General features: G+C 37.8%; 4 protein-coding genes and 1 long non-coding RNA gene across 9 annotated transcripts; 2 read left to right on the top strand and 3 right to left on the bottom strand.

Annotated features, from left to right (window-relative positions):
- Positions 1 to 2,086: 2,086 nt before the first annotated feature.
- Positions 2,087 to 6,513, top strand: LOC112195290 (NAC domain-containing protein JA2L). Of its 4 annotated transcripts, XM_040516372.1 has the most exons (5): positions 2,087 to 2,224; positions 3,067 to 3,224; positions 4,596 to 4,897; positions 5,031 to 5,299; positions 5,390 to 6,513. In XM_040516372.1, exons 3-5 carry the CDS (start codon positions 4,598 to 4,600, stop codon positions 5,796 to 5,798), a joined length of 978 nt encoding a protein of 325 aa, XP_040372306.1. In that variant the 5' UTR covers positions 2,087 to 2,224; positions 3,067 to 3,224; positions 4,596 to 4,597; the 3' UTR covers positions 5,799 to 6,513. The 4 variants fall into 4 exon arrangements, with proteins under 4 accessions (XP_040372306.1, XP_024191469.1, XP_040372305.1 ...); XM_024335701.2 differs by having other exon boundaries at positions 4,596 to 4,913; positions 5,031 to 6,513; XM_040516371.1 differs by having other exon boundaries at positions 3,046 to 3,224; positions 5,031 to 6,512.
- LOC112195289 (short integuments 2, mitochondrial) lies at positions 6,503 to 11,942 on the bottom strand. The gene is made up of 7 exons (XM_024335699.2): positions 11,504 to 11,942; positions 11,326 to 11,403; positions 11,107 to 11,248; positions 10,923 to 10,993; positions 10,736 to 10,832; positions 8,550 to 8,764; positions 6,503 to 6,804 (listed from the first exon to the last, which is right to left on the bottom strand). Exons 1-7 carry the CDS (start codon positions 11,774 to 11,776, stop codon positions 6,556 to 6,558), a joined length of 1,125 nt encoding a protein of 374 aa, XP_024191467.1. The 5' UTR covers positions 11,777 to 11,942; the 3' UTR covers positions 6,503 to 6,555.
- Positions 11,943 to 12,859: 917 nt separating this feature from the next.
- On the top strand, positions 12,860 to 14,838 carry LOC121052365. Of its 2 annotated transcripts, none has more exons than XR_005808821.1 (2): positions 12,860 to 13,629; positions 14,410 to 14,838. It is a non-coding gene; the product is annotated as an uncharacterized LOC121052365 (long non-coding RNA). The 2 variants fall into 2 exon arrangements; XR_005808822.1 differs by having other exon boundaries at positions 12,861 to 13,572.
- Positions 14,839 to 15,318: 480 nt separating this feature from the next.
- Positions 15,319 to 16,582, bottom strand: LOC112194834 (flowering time control protein FY). The gene has a single exon (XM_024335074.2). The coding sequence runs from the start codon at positions 16,456 to 16,458 to the stop codon at positions 15,319 to 15,321; it is 1,140 nt and encodes a 379-aa protein (XP_024190842.1). The 5' UTR covers positions 16,459 to 16,582.
- Positions 16,583 to 21,252: 4,670 nt separating this feature from the next.
- On the bottom strand, positions 21,253 to 21,681 carry LOC112194404. The gene has a single exon (XM_024334646.1). It carries the CDS (start codon positions 21,679 to 21,681, stop codon positions 21,253 to 21,255), a length of 429 nt encoding a protein of 142 aa, XP_024190414.1.
- Positions 21,682 to 24,277: the final 2,596 nt, after the last annotated feature.

The raw sequence follows: 24,277 nt of genomic DNA on the forward strand, positions 1-24,277 counted from the left end.
CTCCTCGTCTACAATCGCTTGATAGAAGTGAGGTCAAGGGACACCCCCGACGACCACACCCGAACGGTGCTGGCACGCCCGCGCAAGAAAAGAGACTGTTGACCAGCTGCAGCAAAATTGGAGCCAAACATGTGCTTGTCTCTACATCTCGTGGTGATCCATTTTAGGAACTGTGGAAGAGGCTTTGGAAAGCCAAAGTTCCGGGGAAGGTTCAGATTTGCGTGTGGAGAGCATGCTCCAACTTGCTTCCTACAAGAGCTAAACTTAGCACTAAAGGACATGAGGGAGATCTTCATTGTCTACTGTGTTCTCATCCTTACGAGGACACTTCTCATATCTTTTGTAGGTGCCCAACTGCAGCTGCTATTTTAGCTGCACCTCCATTCAAGTTTGAAAGCAATCTACTGCCTCGTATTGACTTTAAAAAATGGATGCTTGAAAAGGTGTTGCACTTGAAGAAAGAGATGTTTGCTAAACTCTTGATGATTCTGTTGGCATGTAGTATGGAAAAATAGAAATAACATGTTGTGGAATAATACGAAGCAATCAGCTGATGCTCTAGTCCTCAGTTCGTTAGCATGGTTGGATGTTTTTAACAAGGCACAACAAGTTGAAAGTTTAGCTCATTCAAAACTGAGGAAGACTTGGATGCCGGAGGAGGTGGGAGTTTGGAAGCTCAATGTTGATGGTAGCTTCATTCCAAACACTACTCTAGGCGGTGTGGGAGGTGTTTTACGAGATGATAGAGGTAACTTTAGGGCTGCCTTTGCGAAACCTATCTCAAATGTGGCCTCTGCAAAACAGGTGGAACTTAGGGCTCTAAAAGAGGGTTTAAACTTGGTGGCAGCTGTACAAGTTAGCAAGGTTGTCATCGAGACAGATTGCTTGGATGCTGTATCAAGCATTGCCGACATGCAGTATACGTATGTGCATGATGAAGGTCTAATAGATGACATCCGTCAAGAAATCCATCAGAGACTGTAGTGCAGCATAATCAAGGATTTGTAATAGAGTAGCTCACTGTCTAGCAAACTCGGTCTATGAAGCTAGAAATGCTTGTGTTTGGCAGACTCAACCTCCAGATTTCATTCTGGAGTTACTTGAGCATGACTGTAAGCAATTGGGGTAACCCATCTTATAAATGAATTTTTCCTTGGTTCAAAAAAAAAAAATTAAGATGAAAGACGTCGCTTTCAAACTATGTTCACTCATCAATAAAATAAATAGTAAGAGAGTTCACGTGTTAAATCCTAGTGGGCCAAGAATTCTTTCTTGTTTCGTGGATCAAAAACAAGAAAAAAATGTCGAACTTATGTTTGGTCTCTCATTCTCCAGAGCATTCCAAATCCTTGCGGGATCTCCCCACTTGAATTAGAAAATAGGGTTCCTGAACTTGTATAAATTAGGCCGCGCCGACCATCTTCCTCCCCTCTCCTCCTCTCTCTCGATCTCGATTAGGTCAAGACTAAGCATGCCTGTGGTGGAGCCTTACACGGGAATCCATGTGCGGCACTCGGCGGCAGTTTATGCCCCGCGGCCGGTCGGGAGGGAGAGGGAAGAAGAGTTTGCGATCTCAGTCAAGTTCTACAAGCCATGCTATATCCGACGTTCGCTGTCCGATCCACCCCATATTGAACGGAGCCTCATAACACATGTGGTTGTGTTGCTCCCTTTCTCCATGGTCAAGCAAAAACGTCATGAGTCATTTTATAGAGGGATGATGAAGCAGTATCTTTCGGATATAGGTGTCTCTGAAACTCTACATACAGAGATTCTCGATAAGTTGTTCCAGGTGATTGAAGCTGCCGAGACCTACGAGGTGCCTATTCTTTTGATCATATTCGAGAGTACTGACCGGAGGGATAGTGATGAGATCTTGAGTTTCACTCCTACAGCTGAATCTGCAATCGAGGGTTTGGAGAAAGTGAGACTTGATGCTGCCATTATTGGACAATCACCGATGTGTGCTATATGTTGGAAGGATTTTGCACCCGAAGATGTTGGTCAGCTGATGGTTACTCGCATGCCCTGCTCTCACTGTTATCATGGAGATTGCATTGTCCGCTGGCTGAGCGTTAATCATCTATGTCCCATGTGCCGATACCCGATGCCAGTGGAGACCCAGCCATTATTATCATCGAATCCCCTGAGTCCTCCTCCTAATTGAGGAGGGGAGGGGAGGGGAGGTTGCCTATATGTTATGCCGCTGCCTGTTTGTCAAGAGGTGCTCGCCTCTTGTTTCCTTTGTTTGTCTTTTCAATTACCAATTATCTAGATGCTACTTTTATTCTGTATGTGACATTGGGTTTCTCGGCTTATGGTTAAACTTAATTTGGTTCTTCAGACTTAAATTACTTGGTTGAGTTATTGTTTGATTGTTTTGGTTTGCTATTTTATCATCTTTTACTGGTGGTTCTGTTGGGAGCTATATGCATCTTTCTTGCATAGCATATGTCAACCCTTTTTCATATTACAGTACCTAACTCGCTATTGGATCCCCTCCTTGCTAAGGAGCAGCTGCTCGTTTTCTTTGTTGTTTTCTCTCTGCTTCTTACCTGTCTTCTCAATTACCATTCAGCTAGCTGCTACTGAAATAAATATCATCATCTTTTATTTTGTTTGTTGGAAGCTATATGTTAGCTTAATCTGTAACAAATCTGGCTTGCCTTTGGTTTTTCAGACTTGCTTGCTTGTTTGACTGCCTAACACATATGATACTTGTTAAATTCAACTAGATTTCGGTTTGCAATTTGCCCTCTTTTAGTGGTGGTTTTGTTGGGAGCTATGCATGTGACAGGGTTTCCTCCCCTCTATTATTGAGTGGAGTCCCAGAGTTTCCTTCCCCTCTATTATCGAGTGGAGTCCCTACTTTTGTTAGCTCAAACTCGTACATCAGTATGTGTATGCTATACAATTGCGCATTAGTTCTTCAGACTTTTTTGCAATTGCGCATTGGTTCTTCAGACTTGCTTGCTTCTTGTCTGATTTCCGAGCACAAACTTCTCGGATTTAGTTATCATCATTTGCTTGTTGGATTTAAACCAGATTGCATTGCTTCTTTGCAAGGCCCAAAGGAACAGCCACATACACTGTCCAACATGGCATCAGCTAAAGCATCACCAACATGTTGCACGCTTCCTGTAAATGTGGCTGAGCTCAACCTTTTCCCTAGAACAGTCCTGCAGATGTTTGCACCTGTTAAACATGGCTCCCAAAGGATGAAGGTAAAGTGACAGTACCTGCTCTTTGGAGGCACATCATGATATGCTGAGTGAAAAACTTTGCTTACTCCTGTATATTACATGTTCTCTAAACAAGAACATCACTTACTTTACGTTTACATGTTTATCACTTGGGGTTTGGTCCAAGTGGTTTTGGATTCGAATGAGACCAAATATCATCCTCCTTTAGCATATTGTAAAAAATTGAGTGAAGATGTGTTACTCCATGATCCATATTTTACATTACATGTTGCTTTATAATCAACGGTTTGGATAGGGTATGGACATATGAGTTTGGATTTACAGTAGACTTCTATGCATTACCACTCCTGAATCCCCGCTTCTATCAAGATCTATAAATAAGTTGCTTCTGTTCTTATGTCATTTTACTGTTCATATTTACCAAGTAAATGACTTGTCATAGATGGAACGTGTTCTAAGTTGTTTTCTCGAATGCCAACCCTGAATTAATCAATGGGTAGTTGGCAGGAGAACTTGCCATGAAAACGGCAAAACCATAAGCACGCTACTACTGAAGACTTGGCCTATGAATAAAAAATTTGCGCATATAGGACTTAAGGTTATAGAGCCTTGTCCTCCTTTTCGATACTTTGTGGTCACTCACCGATTTATTATATATTAAATACTGAGATTAATATAACTTCATTTATAAATTTGATCCAAGACTCATTTAAATAAGATACCATCAATCGGAGTAAGTAGGTTTAGATGCAAATTCTTAACTTTAAGTGGTACTATCTACCCTCTCAGTTGTCCAATAACTTCGTTCTTTCTCGATAATAAACAAGTAACAATATAATTAACTAAGAAAGTAATTTTAGGTTCAAGAAAATTATCTTTGTGATACATAATTATGGATCATTAGTCATGGACGACTGGTCAGTATATAATTTCAATTGTTGTTAAAGAGAAAGAGAAAGAGAGAGAATTATATGAATTACTAATCAGCTCAAGTTTCTATATTTTTCACATATCTGTCTCCATCTCTTTCTCAATTCGTTTTCTCTCTCGATAAAAAAAAAATTCTCTCTCACAAATATAATTTGTTTGTTGACACATAAACCATTGTACAATTTATATATCTGTACTAGTTTTAGCTACGGTTTATTATATATAGATGAATTAAAGACTTGCAGACACGCTTGGGGCCCAAGTCATTCACAAGTAACAACAATGACGACAAAAACGCATTTAGATTTCAAAATTTTGTATCATTCATCGGTTCATAGTTTCTATATCAGAACCAAGGAAAAAGAGGTTTCTATATATCACCTTTTACGTAAGTACTGTACTTTTAATTTTTTGTTTCTTGGGCGAGATTAATAAGTGCACTTGTTATTTTGTTGCCGACAGAGATGCACAAATTCCGGGAAGAGGAGGCAATGTACTTCAGCCCAAGGGATCGGAAGTATCCGAACGGTAAGCTTCCGAGCCGCATAACTGGTGAAGGTGATGGATTATGGAAGGCAAGTGGTAAAGACTTGGAAATTTTCAGTCAAAGGTGGAAGGTAATTGGAGCCAGGAAGACCCTGGTCTTTTATGATCTGAAATCAAAACATGGAGCAAAAAAGACCAATTGGATTATGCATGAATACACAATCGAGGAAAACATCTCACCATCCACAAGCACCACTAGAGCTCCTGGGGACAACAGGGTATGTATACAATAGGGTATGTATGCAACAGGGTATATATTGCACCATTAACTAATTTCAGTATCGTTAATTCATTATATGTCATGGATTTATTCGTGTGCATATGTTGATGGTCATTTGTTTTTTGGTGCAGTTGGATGATTGGGTTTTGTGCAAGGTGTATCTAAGTAAGATGTCTAAATCTAAACCAAATACTGCGGATGGAGGGAAAACAGAGATGACAGATTCAGAGCCATTAGAGCAGGATCTCCCAGTGCTCGAAAGCTCTGCGACTCCAAACCTAGGTGAACAAGTTAACGTGTGCAATGAAAGTGCGCAAGCATTATACAATGGAATCATGACAGTACCATATGGCTCTACTACTGGTTATGTGTCTCAAGAGGTGACAAATTTAGGTGCAAGGTCGCTTGCTCATCATCAACAAAACCTGTCATTGCTTCCAAGCTTTTCGCAGCTTCCAGTTATTAACAGTGTTACCTCTGCTATTTCCAGCATTGCTGGAGGAGACAACAACAATGGAACGATCACTACACCAAATGATGGTTCAAATGGATCTGAAAAGGTGATAAATTTGCATAAAAACTTGCATGCAGATCATCAGCAAGACCTTCCATCACTTCAAAACTCTTCGAAGCCCTCTGTTATTAACAGCGTTGGGTCTGCTATTGCCAGTCTTGCCGGCAGTCCAGTGTTTCCTGATTTCCAACAGGTTCCTCGTGGTTTTGGAGCTCAACATGGGACAAATATAGCTCCCATAAATGGAATCCAAGCACGTCAGTCCCCTCATGGAATTGGACCTCATCAATCTCGGCCAAGTTTGAACAATGGCTGCCTCCCTCCATTACGAACTTTTGTAGGTTTCCTAGTGCTTTTAGGATTTGGTAAGGTCAGTTCCACTTAAATTTTCCGAGAAAGTATCATTATTAGCTAGCTACACTTGCCAAAATTCGTGTCTGAGTACCGAGTTCAATCCTGGAGCCAACTCTGGAGTTTGAAACATTTCCCTGCTTAAGGGAGATGGACTAAATCAATTAAAAACTATAATTTCCGCCCCTATTTTAGCTTGTAATTCAACCTAAAATTGCAGCAACTTATCTGGGACACTGAAGAGTCACCTTCTGTAGCCAAACTGTCATTACTCATTCAAACTAAACTTGCAGCAACTAATCTCAAACACCAGAAAGTGTCCTCTGGTAGCCAAAGTGTTATTACTCCTTTGATGATAAGTAGAAGCTCCTTTTAACATGCTAGATGAGTCTGCATAACCACTCATTTTTGCTCCTGGAGACACTGAAACACAAAAGCCTCGAGCTGTCTGCTCTATTCAGTGTGCAGGAACATAACTTCTTGTTCTTACGGTTTGTTCTGCTTTGAACCAACAGGAAGACAACTCATCTACAATGCTATAGCTTTCGCAATAACTTTAAGATGTGCTAGTCACATGAACGCTAAGATTTACTAAGAAAACATGATCCTACCAACGTTTACCTAAGTTTATATTCAGTATTGGAGCCTGCTTCAGAGTGTTCGCAAACATGAACAACCGACTACCAAATAACAACTAATACAACAGAAAAGAAAAATTGAGAGACCACTAACACAACATTTAGATTGGAGCCAAGAGACTTTCATGAAAAAGTTCAAAATAATAGATCTCATTAAGGTAAATTAGAATCCGGGACATCATCAAGGATGAAAGGACCTAACTTCCCCGTTCTAAATAAGGTAAGAAATTTTTTCGATACCATCAACCGAGCTTCTGGCCCCTTGTTAGCTATCTTCAGTGCCTTCTGCAGTGCTTCAAACTGCTGATCTATAAGCACCTCCAAGTCAGCTTCATCATCTACACTGCCATCAAATTCTGACAGAGTCGAATAGAGTGCACACTGTACTTTCGTTACAAGATCCTGAAAAGTGAAGAAATATCAGCTAGTCAAGTCACCAAGAACTCTTGTCTAGCTACACTTGTAATTGCGGGAAAATACAAAAAATAAAAAAATTTCTTATCTAATTATCTAAATTTAAACTTGAAATTGTGTTTTTTTTTTTTTTTTGCTACATCGATGTAGAATCGAACATCTTACTCTCCCTAATCCTTAACTTAAATTACGTCTTTGCACTCACAAAATTATTATTAATCTATTTTCAGTTTTAGAATTAAATTAGTTACTTACTACTCACTGCATCGAATAATTCTTTTTCTCAATTGAAAGTTTACTTTTAATAAAATTTAGAAGTAAATCAGTAAAAGATAATTTGATAAAAACAAAAGGTAAAAGAATTTGAATTTTCTCCTATTTGAATTTTTTTTTTTTTGGTTTGAGTGAGCATGAGTTTAAAGTTAACATTTAACAGAAAACTGATTTTTCTTTTTTAATAAAAAATCAACTTCTATAGGTCAAAATTCTATCCAAAAAAAAAACCTTGAAACAATAATAGTAGAGACTGGAGAAGATGACCACAATAGAGAAAAAACAAAAGATAACTCATGAGATACAACACTAGCAACTAAGATTCAGTGACCGAAAAAAAAAAAAAACAGATCACAGCTGCCGTCCAACGCAGGGCAGTATATAAGAAAGAATGTAATATTAGAAAGCAATATAAACAGATGCCCAAAAACTCACCAGAATTTTCTCTCCCAAAGTTCCTCCATCCTTGCACTCATGTAATAATTTATTTACTATTTTATATTTACTTCTTACAATGAGCAAGACAATGAAGTTAAATAGCTGTACAGTCATTGCTCATTGTAACTCTGCTAATTCAGTCTAAGAAACCAAATATATTATTGACAACCCTGACAGACTTTCTTCTTCATTCGTTGTTATACATAACCCATATGTACCCCGTGTTCAGAGACCGTTAAGTAAAAGACTAACAATATTGAGTCCAAGAGGCTATTTATTTCACGAACACTCGGTGTTTTGATCAAACACCAAACCTAATATTGAATTCCATTTCCTTCTTTTTCTTTATTTCAAGCTACCATGGATATTGCATGAAGGGCCCAAACAGAATCATCTTTCTTTCAATTGGAAAAAGGATTCCCTAAAAACACAAAGATTATCGGTGACATACAGCTCCTAAACCAAACAAGAACTAAAGCAACATAGCCTATACATAAACTGATCTGAAAAAAAAATGAAAATGAAACCCATACTGATATCCAAAATCTCTCTATACAAAAGATTCCACCCTATAACTTCAAAATATTCAACATACAACAGCATCCTAAACCAAACAACAACTAAAAGCAACATAACCTGTTCCCCATAAAACAAACTTAAACTGAAACCCATACTGATGTCCCAAATCTATGCCACAAATTCCAGCCTACAATCTAAAAGAATCCCTTCGCTTCTTTCCATCCATACCACCCCACAATTCCCTTACAAACTTATTTGAAGACATTAATTCCTATTTACAAATTATACAAGTATATAACATGAACAGAAAAACCAACCGCAAGGCTAATTCACTTCTACAAGTATAGGATGAAAACTATATTTTATGTACGCTAGAATTTTGAAGTTTGAAGCTTGGGGCATTAGGCATCCTGTATACCTCAGAAGTTTGAATCAGTCCCACATTGCACTAAAGGCTGGGATACCATTGTGCATAAAAAGAAGAATACAAGAACATCAGTTACCTCAATGTACAGTACATCAGACTTATTTGGCAGCTTCCTCCTTGGTCGAAGATTTTTAAGACTATAGTCAACTTTTTCCTCAGCTTCATATTGAACGCCTTCCGTTCTGCTATTATGTGAGTTCCGCCAGTGAAGAGGAGTCCTTCTAGTATTTAGAACTGCAAGTAAGTATTGAGCAATACGATCCTCCCCCACCACTGAATCTTTAACAGATCCTGCAGGTTCATTTGATAAAACATATTAGATTCAGTGATTTTGTATGCTGACCAAACAAACAAACATCCACCCACACCAAAAGTAAATGCCAAGGACAAACTCTCAGATGCCAACCTATAGCTTAGCGGGATATGAAGAACAGAGGGTTCAGGTTTCTAACAGAAGCTTCAGTGAATTTCATCAATATTTCAAGATTTAATCATGTACATGATTATTTCAGTCTTCTTTTTACACATGGAATTTGGAAGTACTTCAAATTATGAATTTAGCTAATCAACACTCACACTCACATGGATTACACACTTTAAAGATAGGAAATTTGACAATAACCTTAAGATTTCCAAAGGATTGGAGCATCTTTCCATATAAGCCAGCAATGAAAAGCATGTTAATCCAGTGAATGCAGCTGACTGGAAAAGGAATACCTTTGTGGAAGCCCAAGACTAAGTTCATTACCCCAGCACCAGAGCTAAGGCCTTTTTTGTCCATTAGTCTCAACATGGTAGTTTAAGAGTTTCAGTGAGTAAGAGATAACATGTAAATAGAGGAAGAACCATCCTCAGACCCTTTTTTTTTTTTCCTTTGAAAAGAAACAGATTTTATTGAAAAGAAGATGAATACAGACAAAGTGGACAAAAAGTCCACAAAACATAGATGCGGAAAAAGCTCAAGAGAGAAGTACCATAATCTGAAAACCCCTAATGAAACTACCAAAAGAGAAACAGAAAATACTCCTAGACTACTGCTGCTCTCCAATCCCTTAAATTACAAGAGAAACTATCATTTTTAAAAGCCTCAGAAACCGAAGCCCAAAAAATTGCCAAAAATCTAACTCCTCCCAAAGGTCCTCAAGCCCTACCCCTTCATAGACTTCAAAACTTCTTCTATTTCTTTCCATCTACAACACCCAAAAGGACATCGCAACCCCACAACATTTTGGCTTTCTTCTCTTTTCCAAAACCAGGACGATTAAAGCAAACAGAGCAGAAATCTGCACTGCAAATTCCCAAGGCACCCCATCCTAAGAGTTAAGGCCAAGTTTAAGATACTTATAGGAGCCCAGTGCTATTGAGAGTGTGTTTGAGTCTTAGAGTGAGTCCAATGCATCTGAGTTTTCAAAGGGCGTCTTGTTATGCAATGTGTCTGAGAGTCCTCAGTTACCTTGTTCTCTGTCTTCTGCTCCCTTCATTCTCTATTTCCCTAAGTACTCTGAAACTACAGCAGCCTTAAGTCTTCTCTTTCTGCTAAAAACTATTCATCTTCTAACCTTCTAAGTCCACCATAAGCACTCAGAACCAGCCTTCCCTTGTTCTACATCAGAAGTAAACTATCTGAGTAATAATTCCATTTATATGTTTAATGCCACAAGACATAAAACTTGTTAAAATACCCTCACTTTCTCTAACACCTTATTTAAGGCTTCAATATTTGGTATATGTTTTCACAGGTCTCTACAGGTTACCATATATTTAATCGTACCATACATTTTCAAAACATCATTACATTTCAAGAGAAATTGACATGGAACATAATTCACAATTTACCACTTGCTAGCGAGCTGCAGTATCCATTTATTCTAGGAAAGTGAAATATTAAACATGTACACACACACATACACATATATATAATTCACAATGATTCAATGAAATAGTTTATATAATTGTCGATAAGCGTAGATCCAAGCCTATCGAGGATAAAATATAAACTTTCAGAAAGGCAAAAGAATAAAAAAAGAAAGAAATTGAAGAGAGAGAACCAAAAGATCAAAGGAAATAATTGAAAACATATTGAGTGCAATTGTACCACAACTTCCTAAATCATTTCTGTCTATATACCATGTAAGCCTAAGAAGGTCCAATAGATTCCCAATGCCACAGCCATACTAATAACTACTGGAGCAAATTGCTATGAGAAATTCCTTTGAGTTCAACTGAAAAAAAAGAACTGAAAAAAAAAGAGAAGGGACAGACCTGCAAGAGCTAGCTTTAACCCTGTCTCTATGTCCGGGATACTTGGAACCAATACACCTGGAGTGTCAAGAACATATATGCTAGGCTGATGAGCAATCTGTAGATAAACAATTGAACACGGTTAGAGCAACAATGAAATATAGATATAGAGAAGAGGAAAAGTTCAAGAACAAAAGTGGTGATTGACCTTGTATCCAGCAATGTCTTGAGTAACACCAGGCAACGGACCGACCGTAGCTCGCTTCATCTTCCCCTGCACTAAGAAAGAAACTCGAAAACTGTCATTCTTCAATGTGCGGTGCTACTATACACATTTCTATTTTCCAGCAAAATAACATTCATGAAAAATCAGCCACTAACATTGAACTCACCAGGAAAGCGAGACGACGCAATCTGATGAATAGAATTAATCAGAGCTGATTTGCCAACATTAGGAACGCCAACGACCATAACAAGCAGGGTGGGCTCCCTTGAAATCACCTCCTTCAGTTTATACTCCACCAGCTCAAGAAGCTTTGATTTACCCAGAACACAGGTCAGGATTCGAGAACCAAATCAAAACTACAAACTGCAAATTAACAGTTGAATACCTTGGAAACAGAACTCTTGCTATGTGCACTAATGGGTAGGCAATCTTTCCCGGACGATTCGAAAAACCGAGTCCATCTCTGCAGAAATTGAAGCACTAAGTATCGAATTCATCAAGAACATGATAACAACAACAACAAGAACAAGAAGAATAGGAGAGATGAGGAATATGTATATTACGTGCATGATATTGGGGTTGGCAAGGTCCTTCTTGTTGAGGGCAACAAGGGAGCGTTTGGAGCGGAGTTGGGGCTGAAGGTCCTGATTGGCAGAGGACAAAGGAATGCGAGCGTCGCGGACCTCAATGACGAGGTCGGCGAGCTTGAGGCGCTCGCGGATGGCGGTGGTGGCAGCAGCCATGTGGCCTGGGAACCAGTTGATGGCTCCGCCGCCGCTGATGAACTCCATCTCTGCCAACTTCTTCACCACTTCCTTCAATCCTCCTGGGCCCATTTCTCTATCCGGGAAACCTTCAAATGTTGACCGTCTCTGGGTTTTAGTGACCGTCTCTGTAGGTTTTAGGTTTCAGTTCGGGTTTGTGTCCTTTCTCTGTGTTTGACTGTTGTTTGTGCTGCACACAAGTGTTCGATGAAATGCCTGTATAAATTCTTCATATTGAAATTCAAGTGTTCCTAGGCTAACTGATTCTTTTGTAGTACTATTTCAACTAGTATAGGTTTTCTCAATTTTATCTATATTTTTAATTTTTAGTTATACACACAGCTAAAATGGTATATCTAGTGGATGCTCCCAAGTGTGTTTGGATGAAAAAATATATGCTGGAATTTAACCGAAAATGAGGATTTCATAATTCCTAAAAGTCAATTATCTCGTTTGGTATTATCATATTAGAAATTTTAAATTTCTCTGTGGAAAAAAAAGAAGGAATTTGAATTCCTCATTTCAATTTCCACCAAAATATGTGTCATTTAGGAATTTGACTGCTGAGGTTAGGGATTCGGATTTGATGAATTTGATTGATGGAGTCAGTGATTCGGTTCGGACGAAGTTGACTGGTGGAGTCAGGGATTTGATTTTGCTTGGACTTGTGGTTGCATCTAGTGGGTCGCTAGATTGCCTACATATCTTTGAAAAAATATCAAACCATTGTAGTTCACAAGAATTGGTATTTCTGGTGTTGGAAGAATTTGACTGGAGTCAGTGATCCAATTTAGGACTGGTTGAATTTGACCGGTAGAGTCAAAGATTCTGTTTGAATTTGTGGTTGTATCTAGTGCGTCACTAGATTGCCTACGTACCCATTGTGGGATCAAACCGACCGTAGTTCATATGAATTTGTATTTCTGGTTTTGTACCAACATTGGTGTTTGACAGATGTGTGTGTGTGTGTATATATATTATTTTGAATCTGTTAAATGTATTTCTTTTAGACAATCAATTTAATAGCGTCCGCTGATTTGAGCAGTTGTCGTGCTGAGCTTTGCGGTTGGGCCCTGTGACTTGAGATGGGCTTCGCATTGCGAGGAAGTTCAAATGGGCCCAAATTTCTGTAGTGAAAGGGCTCAAGTAAACAAAAGGTGATCCGGAGAGCCGGGCTTTCTCCTTCGTGCTTAAATCAAGCCCAGTTGTATTTCTTGCCTCTAGCTCATCAGAAACATTATCACCTGTTCTTGATCTCCAGCGCAGAGTTAGAAGGGACTCTTCATTTCTTGTTTTATCAATCGCGACCAAATCAGAAACTGACAGAGGCTTCTCAATTTCTTTGCTGCTGCAGATTGAGCATCCAGTACGACGAGCGACTGGTGGTGTGCAAAGTTAGCGTGATCCATTTTGATCTCGAGTACGGTTCGAGTCCCTTTGTGTATCGGCTAATTCAATTAATCTCTATCTTGTATGTAGCTTAATTGTTGTCCTGTTTGCGATCACACCACTGCTTCAATTAAAAGTAATTGCCACCATTCTTTGCCTTCTTCTTTCTTTTGATTCAATATTGGTACTTGTATGGTTTGCTTTGGAAGTGGTGGATGGTAGACAGAAGGCTCTTTAGTTGTGGCTGGTATTTCTGATTGGTCGACCATAGTTGTTTTCAAAAGGATATATGGGTTGTTCAAAGCAAGCTTTTTAGTTCTCTGTCAAAGAAGACAAGAATAGCATGACGTCCTGAGCTTCTCCCCTGCAGCTTAGCTTGTCTCTTTATCTCGGCTGAACTTCAACAATTGATTGCTGCTTGCTGATTTTTGAATTGAAATGACATTTGCAGCAACCAACTTCCACGTTTGAAGCCTCTGGTGGGTTTTGTCAATTCAAACCTCATTTGCCTTGTCCAGATCTTTCGTCTGTAGGAGGTGAAGAGTATCTAAAACTTTTGTTTTGAAATTTGAATTCCACGTGAAGCATGAGAAATCTGGTTGCCTGAAGTAACTAGGGAACTAATATCACTCTTTTGCATGTATTTGAAACTGCATATTAATTCCCGTAGGGCTTGATTACCTTATAGATAATCCAAGGTTTTTTTTTTGAAACTTTTAAATGACTTGATCACTTTTGAATTGCATGGTCAGTAAGTCCCCAAGCAAGAGGAAGTCTATCCAAGCTTGGGGTCTTTTTTTCTAACAACGCAGCAATCTTTTTGTTGTTTTCTTTGGGACTTCTGTACTTCCTTTTGGATAAACACCATGCCTTCTAGATGAAATACATTCAAGGAGAAAAAAAAAGTCTGAATATTTATGCTTCAACACTGCTTGAATTACAAATGAAGCAGATGTGAATGTGAATCATGTGATAGCACTATCCCAAATTCTGAAACATATAGGAATAACAAAACTATAAATGCTTTAGTTGTCAGGACCAGAAGAACATAAAAGAATGAATTATTATCGTAGCGTGACTGGACTAAAAGAATACAGAAAGTAACATCGTTTTTTTTTTTTTGTGTGTGAAGAATGGTAGTACACAAAAAAATTGAACTAAGGAATGCAACGAACTTGTCCACTTTTTCACATGATGTACAATTGTCAGAAGCTATATATGCACAAGAAATGCAGTTTTCTCTTTCATTGAATTCATTTAGAGTCATCAATAGAACTTCTGGATCTGTCATAAGTGATGTTGAACTGTGAATGCAGGTACATAGCAGCCATCCTCTATCCCGAATGGATATAAAACTGCGAGATTGAGCTGCTAGTAATGGTAATTGGAATAATAGGAAGAAATTGCTTCTAGTAATGGTAACAGGAATGCACCTCTTAGTCATATGTAGAAACCGAATCCTTTATAGAAATTACTGGTATGCTTGAAGTATGCCTCTTATTGAACAAGCGGTTAAGTAGCTGATCCAATCCTATAATTTCCTGGACGCAGCATTGCTTGGTTGCCCCATGCTTGGAGGGGAAACTTGGCCTTGGTCTCTTTTGGCTGGAAAGTGTTCATTTGTATTGAATATTTGGTCTCCTTTCTTTGTTCATCTAACTATTCTTTGTTCATCCAATCCTATAATTTCCTGGACGCAGCATTACTTACTTTTGATCAGACATTGTTGGTCTGTTTTTTGGTTTTGTTTTGTTCCTTTTTTTTTTTGTTCTTTTCTTGTTTAAACTTTGAAGTAAGCAATGTTGATTAATTTTTGGGTATATTTTTGATTTTTTTTGTTTTTGGCTAAGACTAACTAAAAGCATATGGGGCCTTGGAAAATTTGATGTTTGAGACGGTAGATTCACAGCCAGTTTTTGTGGGGTGGGAAAATTGAACTTGGTCTCTTCTGGCTGGAAACTGTTCTTTTGTGTTGAATATTTGGTCTCATTTGTTTGTTCAACTAATTATTCCAGATTAAAAGGCTCAACTTTTTCTTAGTTTTTCTATATTCTTTTTCTCTCTCTCTCTCTTTTGATCAGACATTGTTGGTCTGTTTTTTGGTTTTGTTTTGTTTTGTTTTGTTTTGTTTGTCATTTCTTTTTCTTTTTCATTTACTTGTTTGAAGTAGCCATTGTTGATTAATTTGGGTTTTTTAGTTTTTGGCCAAGATTAATTTGGTTTGTTTAAACCGCAATTCCAACACCAGGTATAATGGTTCCAACACCTCCTGAACCAATGGTTCCTTCGTCTCGAGTAGTAGCAATAGTTGGTGGTCCGTGACATGGAAAAGGAAAATTACTGTTCATGTGACAAGCAAAAGCAGAATTACTTTGATTCTGAGTGATTTGAGATTTATCTCCTGTTCTGCACCAAAACTTGGTAGTGCGATCATTGCTACCACTACAAATCATATGACCAATAGGATGCCACTGGAGATCCCACACACTATTATTATTGTAACTGCTAGTGTGTGCATTAGGAATTTCAACCTGGGGAGTATGATGCCCAACAAGCCAATGGAAAATGGATCCATCACTACTCCCACTGACAAAATAATCTTCAGTAAGAGGATGCCAAGCTAGAGCAGTCACTTTGTTCTGATGGCCGCGGAAAGATCTAAGTTCCTTCATAGCCCTCAAGTCGTAAAGCTTAATGACTTGATCCTTGGAAGCAGTCAGCAGCCAGTTACCATTTCGGTTCCACTTGACAGAATGCACCCAATTTTTGTGATCATAAAAAGAACAGAGTTCTCTCCCTGACCTAGCATCCCACAGTTTGACAACACTGTCCCACCCACCCGAAGCTATTAAAGAGTTTGTGGGGTGCCAGTCAACGCTCGTCACATTCCAACCATGGCCGGTCAATGTCTTCTCCTGTTGGCACCGTTCAAAATCCCAGATTTTAACACTAGTATCATCGGAACATGAACAAAACTTCAAATTAGTCCGACAGAAGCTCAGGTCCCGAACCGATTCATGGTGAGCAGATTCATTGACTAGCACATTAATCATGTTACTCTTCCAATACCTGATTGTGCCTCCATCATCACCAGAGATCCAATCTTGATCATCAAAACTCCACGCCATGGACCTGATTGCATGATCATGAGCCTGAATCCTCAATTCATGTTTGAATGACTCACCATTCCAGAGAGTGAACTCCCCGTTTTGAGAGCCTGTAATAAGACGCCTCCCAGAAGGTGTCCATAAAACTCGATTGATCGAAGAAGGGGCTCTGTAATTTGTGCAAGAGCGCACAAACTGGGCAGCAAATGGGTTGTTGTTAATCGAAGAACAGGCGTAGGGGTGGTGGTGATGGGCCATCGGAAATCGGAAATCGAGTAAAAACAAAGGGAATTCTAGAGTAGAGTTAGGGTTTAGGTAATGCGGAATTACCAATTTATAGTGGGTAGGTCGGTGCGTCTGGGCCGCGTCTGGGCAACGCGACTAGGTCGGTCGAGTATAGTGTATAGATATATTATATTATACAATAATATTATGATATATTATATTATTATTTTTATATATAGAATAACTAACCTTATCTATATATAAAAATAATAATATAATATATCTATACTATTATGAAGACTTGGCCATAAAAGTCTGCTTATTGAGATCTTCTGCTATTCACCAACTGGAGCTTCTAAATGGGCAGAACACAATGCTTGTCTTACGGTGGTGATATCAGGGACCCTAACCCCTTATATATACTAGTTCAAGTCCTAGGAATCATCCCATAAAGGTTTTCATTGAGAAACAAGAACTGTACAATTGTAATCATAATGCATCACAGTTTAGGACTTTCTTTGTAGTCCAAATAATGGATTCCTAATCTAACGATAAATACACTATCACATTAGATATCTAGGTTGATTCTTTTCCATATCCATGTTGTATTTGATTTAATGTATTTGATGGTTTCCTAGTTACTCTAGGATAGCATGTGATGAGTCCACTTTTGATCTAACAATCTCCCACTTGGACTATCACTGGTTATCAAAGGCAACCAAAACTGAATAACATCAACTCGTTTACAACCAACTGAAGTGTGCACCAGAATAAGGAAAAGTCTCAAAATCCATTCAACATGGTCAAAACACAGTAGCTTATGCAGAGCAAGGAAAAGCATACACTTTAGCAAAATGCAGCACTTCCAGACCATTAACACAAGCTCCTGCATTCCACATATGCTATTAAAACAAATGATGCAGTATATGAACATCGTGTATTACCAGAAGATCATATACTTAAATGGTCCAGCTGAATGTTTCAAAATGAAACTCAAGCAAAACTGAAAACACTAATGGTCTTAATGCTTGTACTTTAAACTGAAAGAACATGTTCACTGAAATTACAAGACCATCTGACATTTAGGTAAATCAAGAACACAAAATAAAAGTTGCAAAGAATTTTAATAAAATTACAGTAACACAACTTGAATGAAATACCTCGAGAAATTTTATTGATGATCAAAATTCAATAATACATAAAGTTGTGATGATGAATAAACTGAAAATCACAACTATCAAAATTACAAGAATTCAGAAAATTACAAAACTCACAAAAATTTGCTCTTACTAAACAAGCTCCCACTGAACTCAAGATCCTAAACTAGGCAAAACACCAATGTTCTCAATATGCTTCTTGAAGGCTGCGACTGACAATGCCTTGGTGAAGGGATCTGCAAGCTGAGAGTCTGTGCTAATGCTTAATATTGAAATTTCACCATGATTGACTCTCTCTCTAACACTGTAGTACTTAAGGTCAATATGCTTTGAGTTATTTGACCTTTTACTATTTTTACTGAAGAACACAGCCGCCTCATTGTCACAATGAATTATAAGAGCATCAGAAACTATGACTTAAAATCTTAGTCTGCATCAGAAAATTTCTAATCTATAGCCCTTCACACATTCCTTCATACACTGCAATAAACTCTGCCTGCATTGTAGATGTAGTCACTAAGGTTTGTTTCATAGTTTTCCAAGCAACAGCCCTTCCTGCAAGCATAAAAACATATCCACAAGTCGATTTCTTAGAATCAGGATAATTTCCTTCAAAGTCAGAGTCTATGTATCCTACAAGCTTCAATTTTTCGACCTGTCTATACACAAGCATGTGGTTTTTGGTCCTCTGCAAGTACCTAAGTGCTTTCTTTCTAGCTACCTAGTGTTCATGACCTGGATTAGATTGAAACCTGGAAAGAATACCAACTGCAAAGGATAAATCAGGTCTAGTGTAGACCTGAGCATACATTAGGCTGCCAACAAGCCTTGCATAAGGCTTGGACTCCATATCCACCTTTTCTACTTCATTCTTTGGACTTTGTTTCTTAGTGAGTTTATCTCCTTTAGACATTGGAACCTCCCCTGATGCACAAGTCTCCATGCCAAATCTTTTCAGTATTTTGGTAATATAGCTTTGCTGGGATAAACCTAGCAGTCCTTGTGCTTTATCTCTCTTAATTTCTATTCCTAGTACATATGATGCCTCACCTAAATCTTTCATGTCAAAGTTCTTTCTGTGAATCCAGTACATAAATTCTCAGTGAATCCAAAAGAAGAAATCACAGAGTCAAACTTTTTATACCACTGTCTAGAGGCCTGTTTTAAACCATAAATGGATTTCCTTAACTTGCAGACTAAGTCTTCTGTACCTGGTTCTATAAACCCTTCAGGTTGCTTCATGTAAATAACCCCATCGAGTTCTCCATTCAAGAAAGCTGTCTTGACGTCCATCTGGTGTAGCTTCATGTCAAAATGGGCTACAAGTGTCATAATGATCCTAAAAGAGTCTTTGGTTGAAACTGGAGAAAAAGTTTCAGTAAAATCAACGCCCTCCTTCTGTGTGAAACCCTTGGCAACTAACCTAGCTTTATGTCTCTCAATATTCCCATTTGCATCTCTCTTGGTTTTAAATACCCACTTGCAGCCTATAGCCCTTTGTTTGGGGTCAGGTTTCACTAAATCCCAAACTGCATTGTGGTTCATGGACTCAATCTCATCTTCCATAGCTTGTTTCCACTCACTTGACTGATTGCTTTCAATAGCTTGATTGAAAGTAACTAGATCATTGTCATCTGCAAGATCAATTTCAACTTCACGTTCTTGTAAATAAACAATGTAGTCAAAATCCTCCCCCCCCCCCTAAGTTGGTTTCCTTGCTCTATTAGACCTTCTTAATTGGGGATTTTGATTTTGGTGTGGTTCTGTAGGCTGATCTTGAGGTTCTACAGGCTGTGGTTGATCAGGTAAGGGCTCAGGATTAGCTTGATCATCTGCAAAATGCATTTCTTGATCAACAAGTTGATCTTGTGCATTTTGAGTTTCTGGAACACTAATGGCTGCTTGTGTATCATGAATTATAGACAATATACTTTCAGTATGCTCATTATCCACAATTTCTTCAAATTCTGAAGATAAATCCCCAAGACTTGTATTGTGAATTTTCTCGTCCAAGAATTTGACTTGATGTGTTTCAAAAATTCTTGGTGAGTGATGAGCTGCATAAAGCCTATACCCTTTAGATTTTTCAGGATATCCTATAAAATAACAGCTTACAGTTTTAGGATCAAGCTTGTTAATGTTTGGATTATAGATTCTAGCTTCTGCAGGGCATCCCCATACATGACAATGGTGAATGCTAGGCTTTTTGCCACACCATAATTCAAAAGCAATTTTCTTTATAGCTTTACTAGGTGTTCTATTGCAAACATAGTTTGCAGTCCTTAAAGCCTCACCCCATAAAAACCTAGGTAGACCTGTTGTGCACATCATGCTCCTGACCATATTCAAAAGTGTCCTATTCTTTCTCTCAGCCACACCATTTTGTTGAGGATTATATGGTGTGGTATATTGAGCCTTAATGCCTTGTTCTTGCAGAAACAAAGCAAAAGGACCTTTTTGTTGTCCATTCTCTGTGTATTTTCCATAAAATTCACCACCTCTATCTGACCTAACAGTTTTGATTTTCTTTTCTAGTTGTTTTTCTACTTCAGCCTTAAATATTTGAAAAGCTTTAAGTGCTTGAGATTTTTCTGAAAGTAGATAAACATAACAATATCTAGAAAAGTCATCGATAAAGGTTATGAAATACACATTTCCACAGATTGTTTGAGTTCTGAATGGACCACAAATGTCAGTATGTATGAGCTCTAAAAGTGTTTGGCTTCTGTATGCAGTCTTTTTCCTTGAGTTAGTTATCTTTCCCTTAAAACATTCAACACAATCTTGTAAATCAGAAAAGTCAAGTTCATTCAAGATATTGTTTTTAACCAAAATTTTCAGTCTCTCTTTTGATATATGGCCAAGTCTTCTATGCCACAAATATGCAGACTTTTCATTGCATTTAGTTCTTTTAACACTAGTTAAAGTGTTGCTCGATGTGTTATTATTTTCAACAAGAGAAATTTCTTGTTGACTGTGTGAACAATTTAACTGTAGGTAATCGTTCAATATAACACCAGAACCAATTTGAACTGAATCTTTAGAAATAATAATTCCATTATTGTCAATAAGAAGTCTACATCCAGATTTAACCAAAAGAGAAACTGAAACTAAACTCCTTCTCATGGAAGGTACATAATAAACATTATCCAAAACTAACAACTTTCCTAAACCAAGATCTAATTTTAAGGTTCCAATAGCTTTGACTGCCACTCTCATGCCATTGCCTACACACAGGTTCACTTCATCACTTCTTGGGACTCTCTTCCTTATGAATCCCTACAGAGAATTAGTAATATGTAAGGGACTTCCTAAATCAATCCACCAAGTTTTTGGTTCAACATTAACTAAGTTAATTTTTAAAGAAAATAGTGAGTTATAAAAACTACCCTTTTTGATCAACCAATTCTTAAATCTTTCTTCATGTGCCCTACTTTCTTACAGAAATAGCATTTGAACCTAAATGGTTTGTTGGCTTTAGCTGCTCCCGAGGTAGACCCTTTGAAGATGGATTTGGTAGGCTTGAGCTTAGACTGGTTCTGGTATTTCTTCTTAGGCTTCTCAACAAGGTTAACTGAGGTGCTCGGATCTTTTTTCTTCCTAATTCTGTCCTCCTCATTACACAAATGGCAATCAGCTCCTTGAGACTCCATTTTTCCTTCTGAGCATTTTAGCTGGTCCTCAGTTGGCTAAAACTATTAGGCAGGGAATGCAGTGCAGTGTGCACTACATAATCATCAGTGACCCCCATGTTGAGGTCTCTTAGCTGAGCATTAATCTCAATAAGCTTCATGATATGCTCTCTTACTTTTCCTGTTCCAGTATACTTAAGGTCGTTAAACTCCATTGCCAGCCTAGCTGCCTCAGCCTTGTCACTCTCCCCATACATGTCATGAATGGCATACAGAAAATCCATGGCTAGATCAGGTTCCTCTATGCTACCTCTAACTGTGTCTGACATGGTAGTCCTAATAACATTCTTTGCCATCTTATTAGCCTTATGCCACTCCTTAAAATATTTCTTTTCTTCATCTGAACTTTCACTAGTAAGCTTCTCAGGTTCATCCTCAGTTAAGCAAAGGTCCATGTTCTGGTTCATGGCTAGGTAGAATTCTACTTGGTTTCTCCACTTTTTGTAGTTATAGGAGCTGAATGGTGTTCAAGGTCACAGTAGGGATTCCTAAAGAGCAAAACAAAAGAAAATTTTGTAAGTTTTCAATCCAAAAGTTCTTATTATCTTTAGCTTAATGTTTTCTGTGACTTGAACAACCATATAAAGCAAACAGAAAACTAAAACACAAGCAATGTCACATATCATTCAATAGCCCTTTAACCAAAATTAATAGCATGCAACACTTTTGAGCAGAAGACATGATATTCTGAAGGTTCCAAATCAATAAGCCACATCTATTGAAAACAAGTTATTCAAAGAAAACAAATCACATCTTTAGACAGAAATTTGTGTTCTAAGTATCCATATTTGAAAACAACAGTTATGCATATTGCTATTTGCATTCTAAAATCATACTGTACTACTTCTTTGGAAGCAAAATTATATGCATGATTTTAAAATACAAGATACAATTTTCTGGTTTGTTAACTTAAGGTTTTCTACAAGAATTATTGAAGAGTGCTTTGTGCCATATGTTCACTCAAACCTACAGAAAACACAAATCCATATTTAGCTTGAAAACTTGATTCTCTATCCGGATTAATAATCCTTGTAAGAAACTAAGCTCTTTGTACCTGTCAAAATTTTAACAATGCCTAAAATTTTTGGGAGTTTTATGTATGCATTGCCATATCATGATTCACAGATGCAAAATTCAATAATTCATATTGAACATGCATATCAAATCACAAAAACAAACAACACAAATTTGCAAGCACAATATCAATTTCACAAGAACGCAAAAACATCCAAGAAATTTAAATTTCATCTTGTCACCATCTACTCTAGCCTATGCGCACGCCGAGAATGCTACTAGGGTTCTTGTGCTCATCAACAAACAAAACAAATTGAATCGAAACTGAATTTTTCTGTAAAAAACCAACCTTTGCAAATTTCCCAATTTTGCTGCATAAATTTTCGCGGAAGCATGAATTTAAAACCAGAGTGCAGCAAAACATCCTTCTTGGCATCTTGATTCGACAGCATAAGGGGTTTTGAATCCCCTTAATCCAGATGAATCATCCTTTGTTCTTCCGATTCCAAAACCCAGAAAACCCACTTAATCCAGATGACCGTTGTGAAATAATGGTCATCTTCTTTAATTTTGTTTATGAAGGAATAGGTTTTCGGGCCGGATATGGGCTTGGATCAGCACATGCTACGACTTGGGCCTTGAAGGTTTTTTTTTTTTTTTTTTTTTGAAAACTTAAAACGATTTTCACATCAAAAATAAATTTGAAGAACAATTTGTGAGCCTAAGCTCTGATACCAATTGTAAAACTAGATTACAAACAAGCTCATACAATTACATGTTCTTTATTAACTTCTGGAAGATCAAGTACATACCATTGATGTCCAAAGCAGAAGCCATTGCTACAGTTGCAAAAACAAGGATGAAGACGAGGTTGAGATCTTCTGCTATTCACCAACTGGAGCTTCTGAATGGGCAGAACACAATGCATATCTTACGGTGGTGATAACAGGGACCCTAACCCCTTATATATACTAGTTCAAGTCCTAGGAATCCTCCCATAAAGGTTTTCCTTGAGAAACAAGAACTGTACAATTATAATCCTAATGCATCACTGTTTAGGACTTTCTTTCTAGTCCAAATAATGGATTCCTAATCCAACGATAAATACACTATCACATTAGATATCTAGGTTGATTCTTTTCCAGATCTATGTTGTATTCGATTTAATGTATTTGATGGTTTCCTAGTTACTCTAGGATAGCATGTGATGAGTCCACTTTTGATCTAACAGGGTCCTCATTCCTTAATCCCAGAAGATGATTTTGGCCTTCTTATTGATTTTTAATTTGTTTTTCTTTATCTGAGAAGGTTCTTTTGGAACTAAAAACAAGCACTGCATGTGAGAATCACTTCTTCTCGTTCCACTGAGTTCATATTTCTTTTGTTTCTTGTTTAGCTATAACTGGTATATACCGTATATGATTTGTGGTGGTGTGTTGCAGCTTTCTTTTAGAAAGACATTTATTGATTTTTGTATACCTTCACTGACCAACTTTGTTTGCCTACTTCCTAGTAAAAATAAATCAAGGAGTCCAAGTGTGATCAGTTCGACCATACGTTTAGGAGCATACGATTGGGAGGTAAGAGTACTTCACTTGGACTGTTCAATCATGAATGCTGTGGGTAAACGATGATGTATGAAATGTTATGTATGGACTATGGACTGAATGATGAATGCTATTAGTAATACATTGCTACATGAAATTTGATGTATACTTGTATAAATGGTAATGATAATGAAGATGAAATTGAGTTTTGATTGAATTGTGAATGACAAATGATTATACATGGCTGCTAATGATAAAATGATAAATGATAATGGTTAATGAATAAGACTATCTTGATAAATGAAGGCTATGTTGCTGGAAATGTATGGACTGTTGTTTTCGTGTTCAATCATGAAATTGACAAATTTGTTTTTTTTTCATGTTTGTGTAGATGACATCTTCTTCTAGTAGCTTGAGTACCCCCTCAATATGCAGTAACCTT

The sequence above is a fragment of the Rosa chinensis genome, chromosome 3, assembly GCF_002994745.2.
Source record: "Rosa chinensis cultivar Old Blush chromosome 3, RchiOBHm-V2, whole genome shotgun sequence".
In the NCBI taxonomy this organism is placed as follows: domain Eukaryota; kingdom Viridiplantae; phylum Streptophyta; class Magnoliopsida; order Rosales; family Rosaceae; genus Rosa; species Rosa chinensis.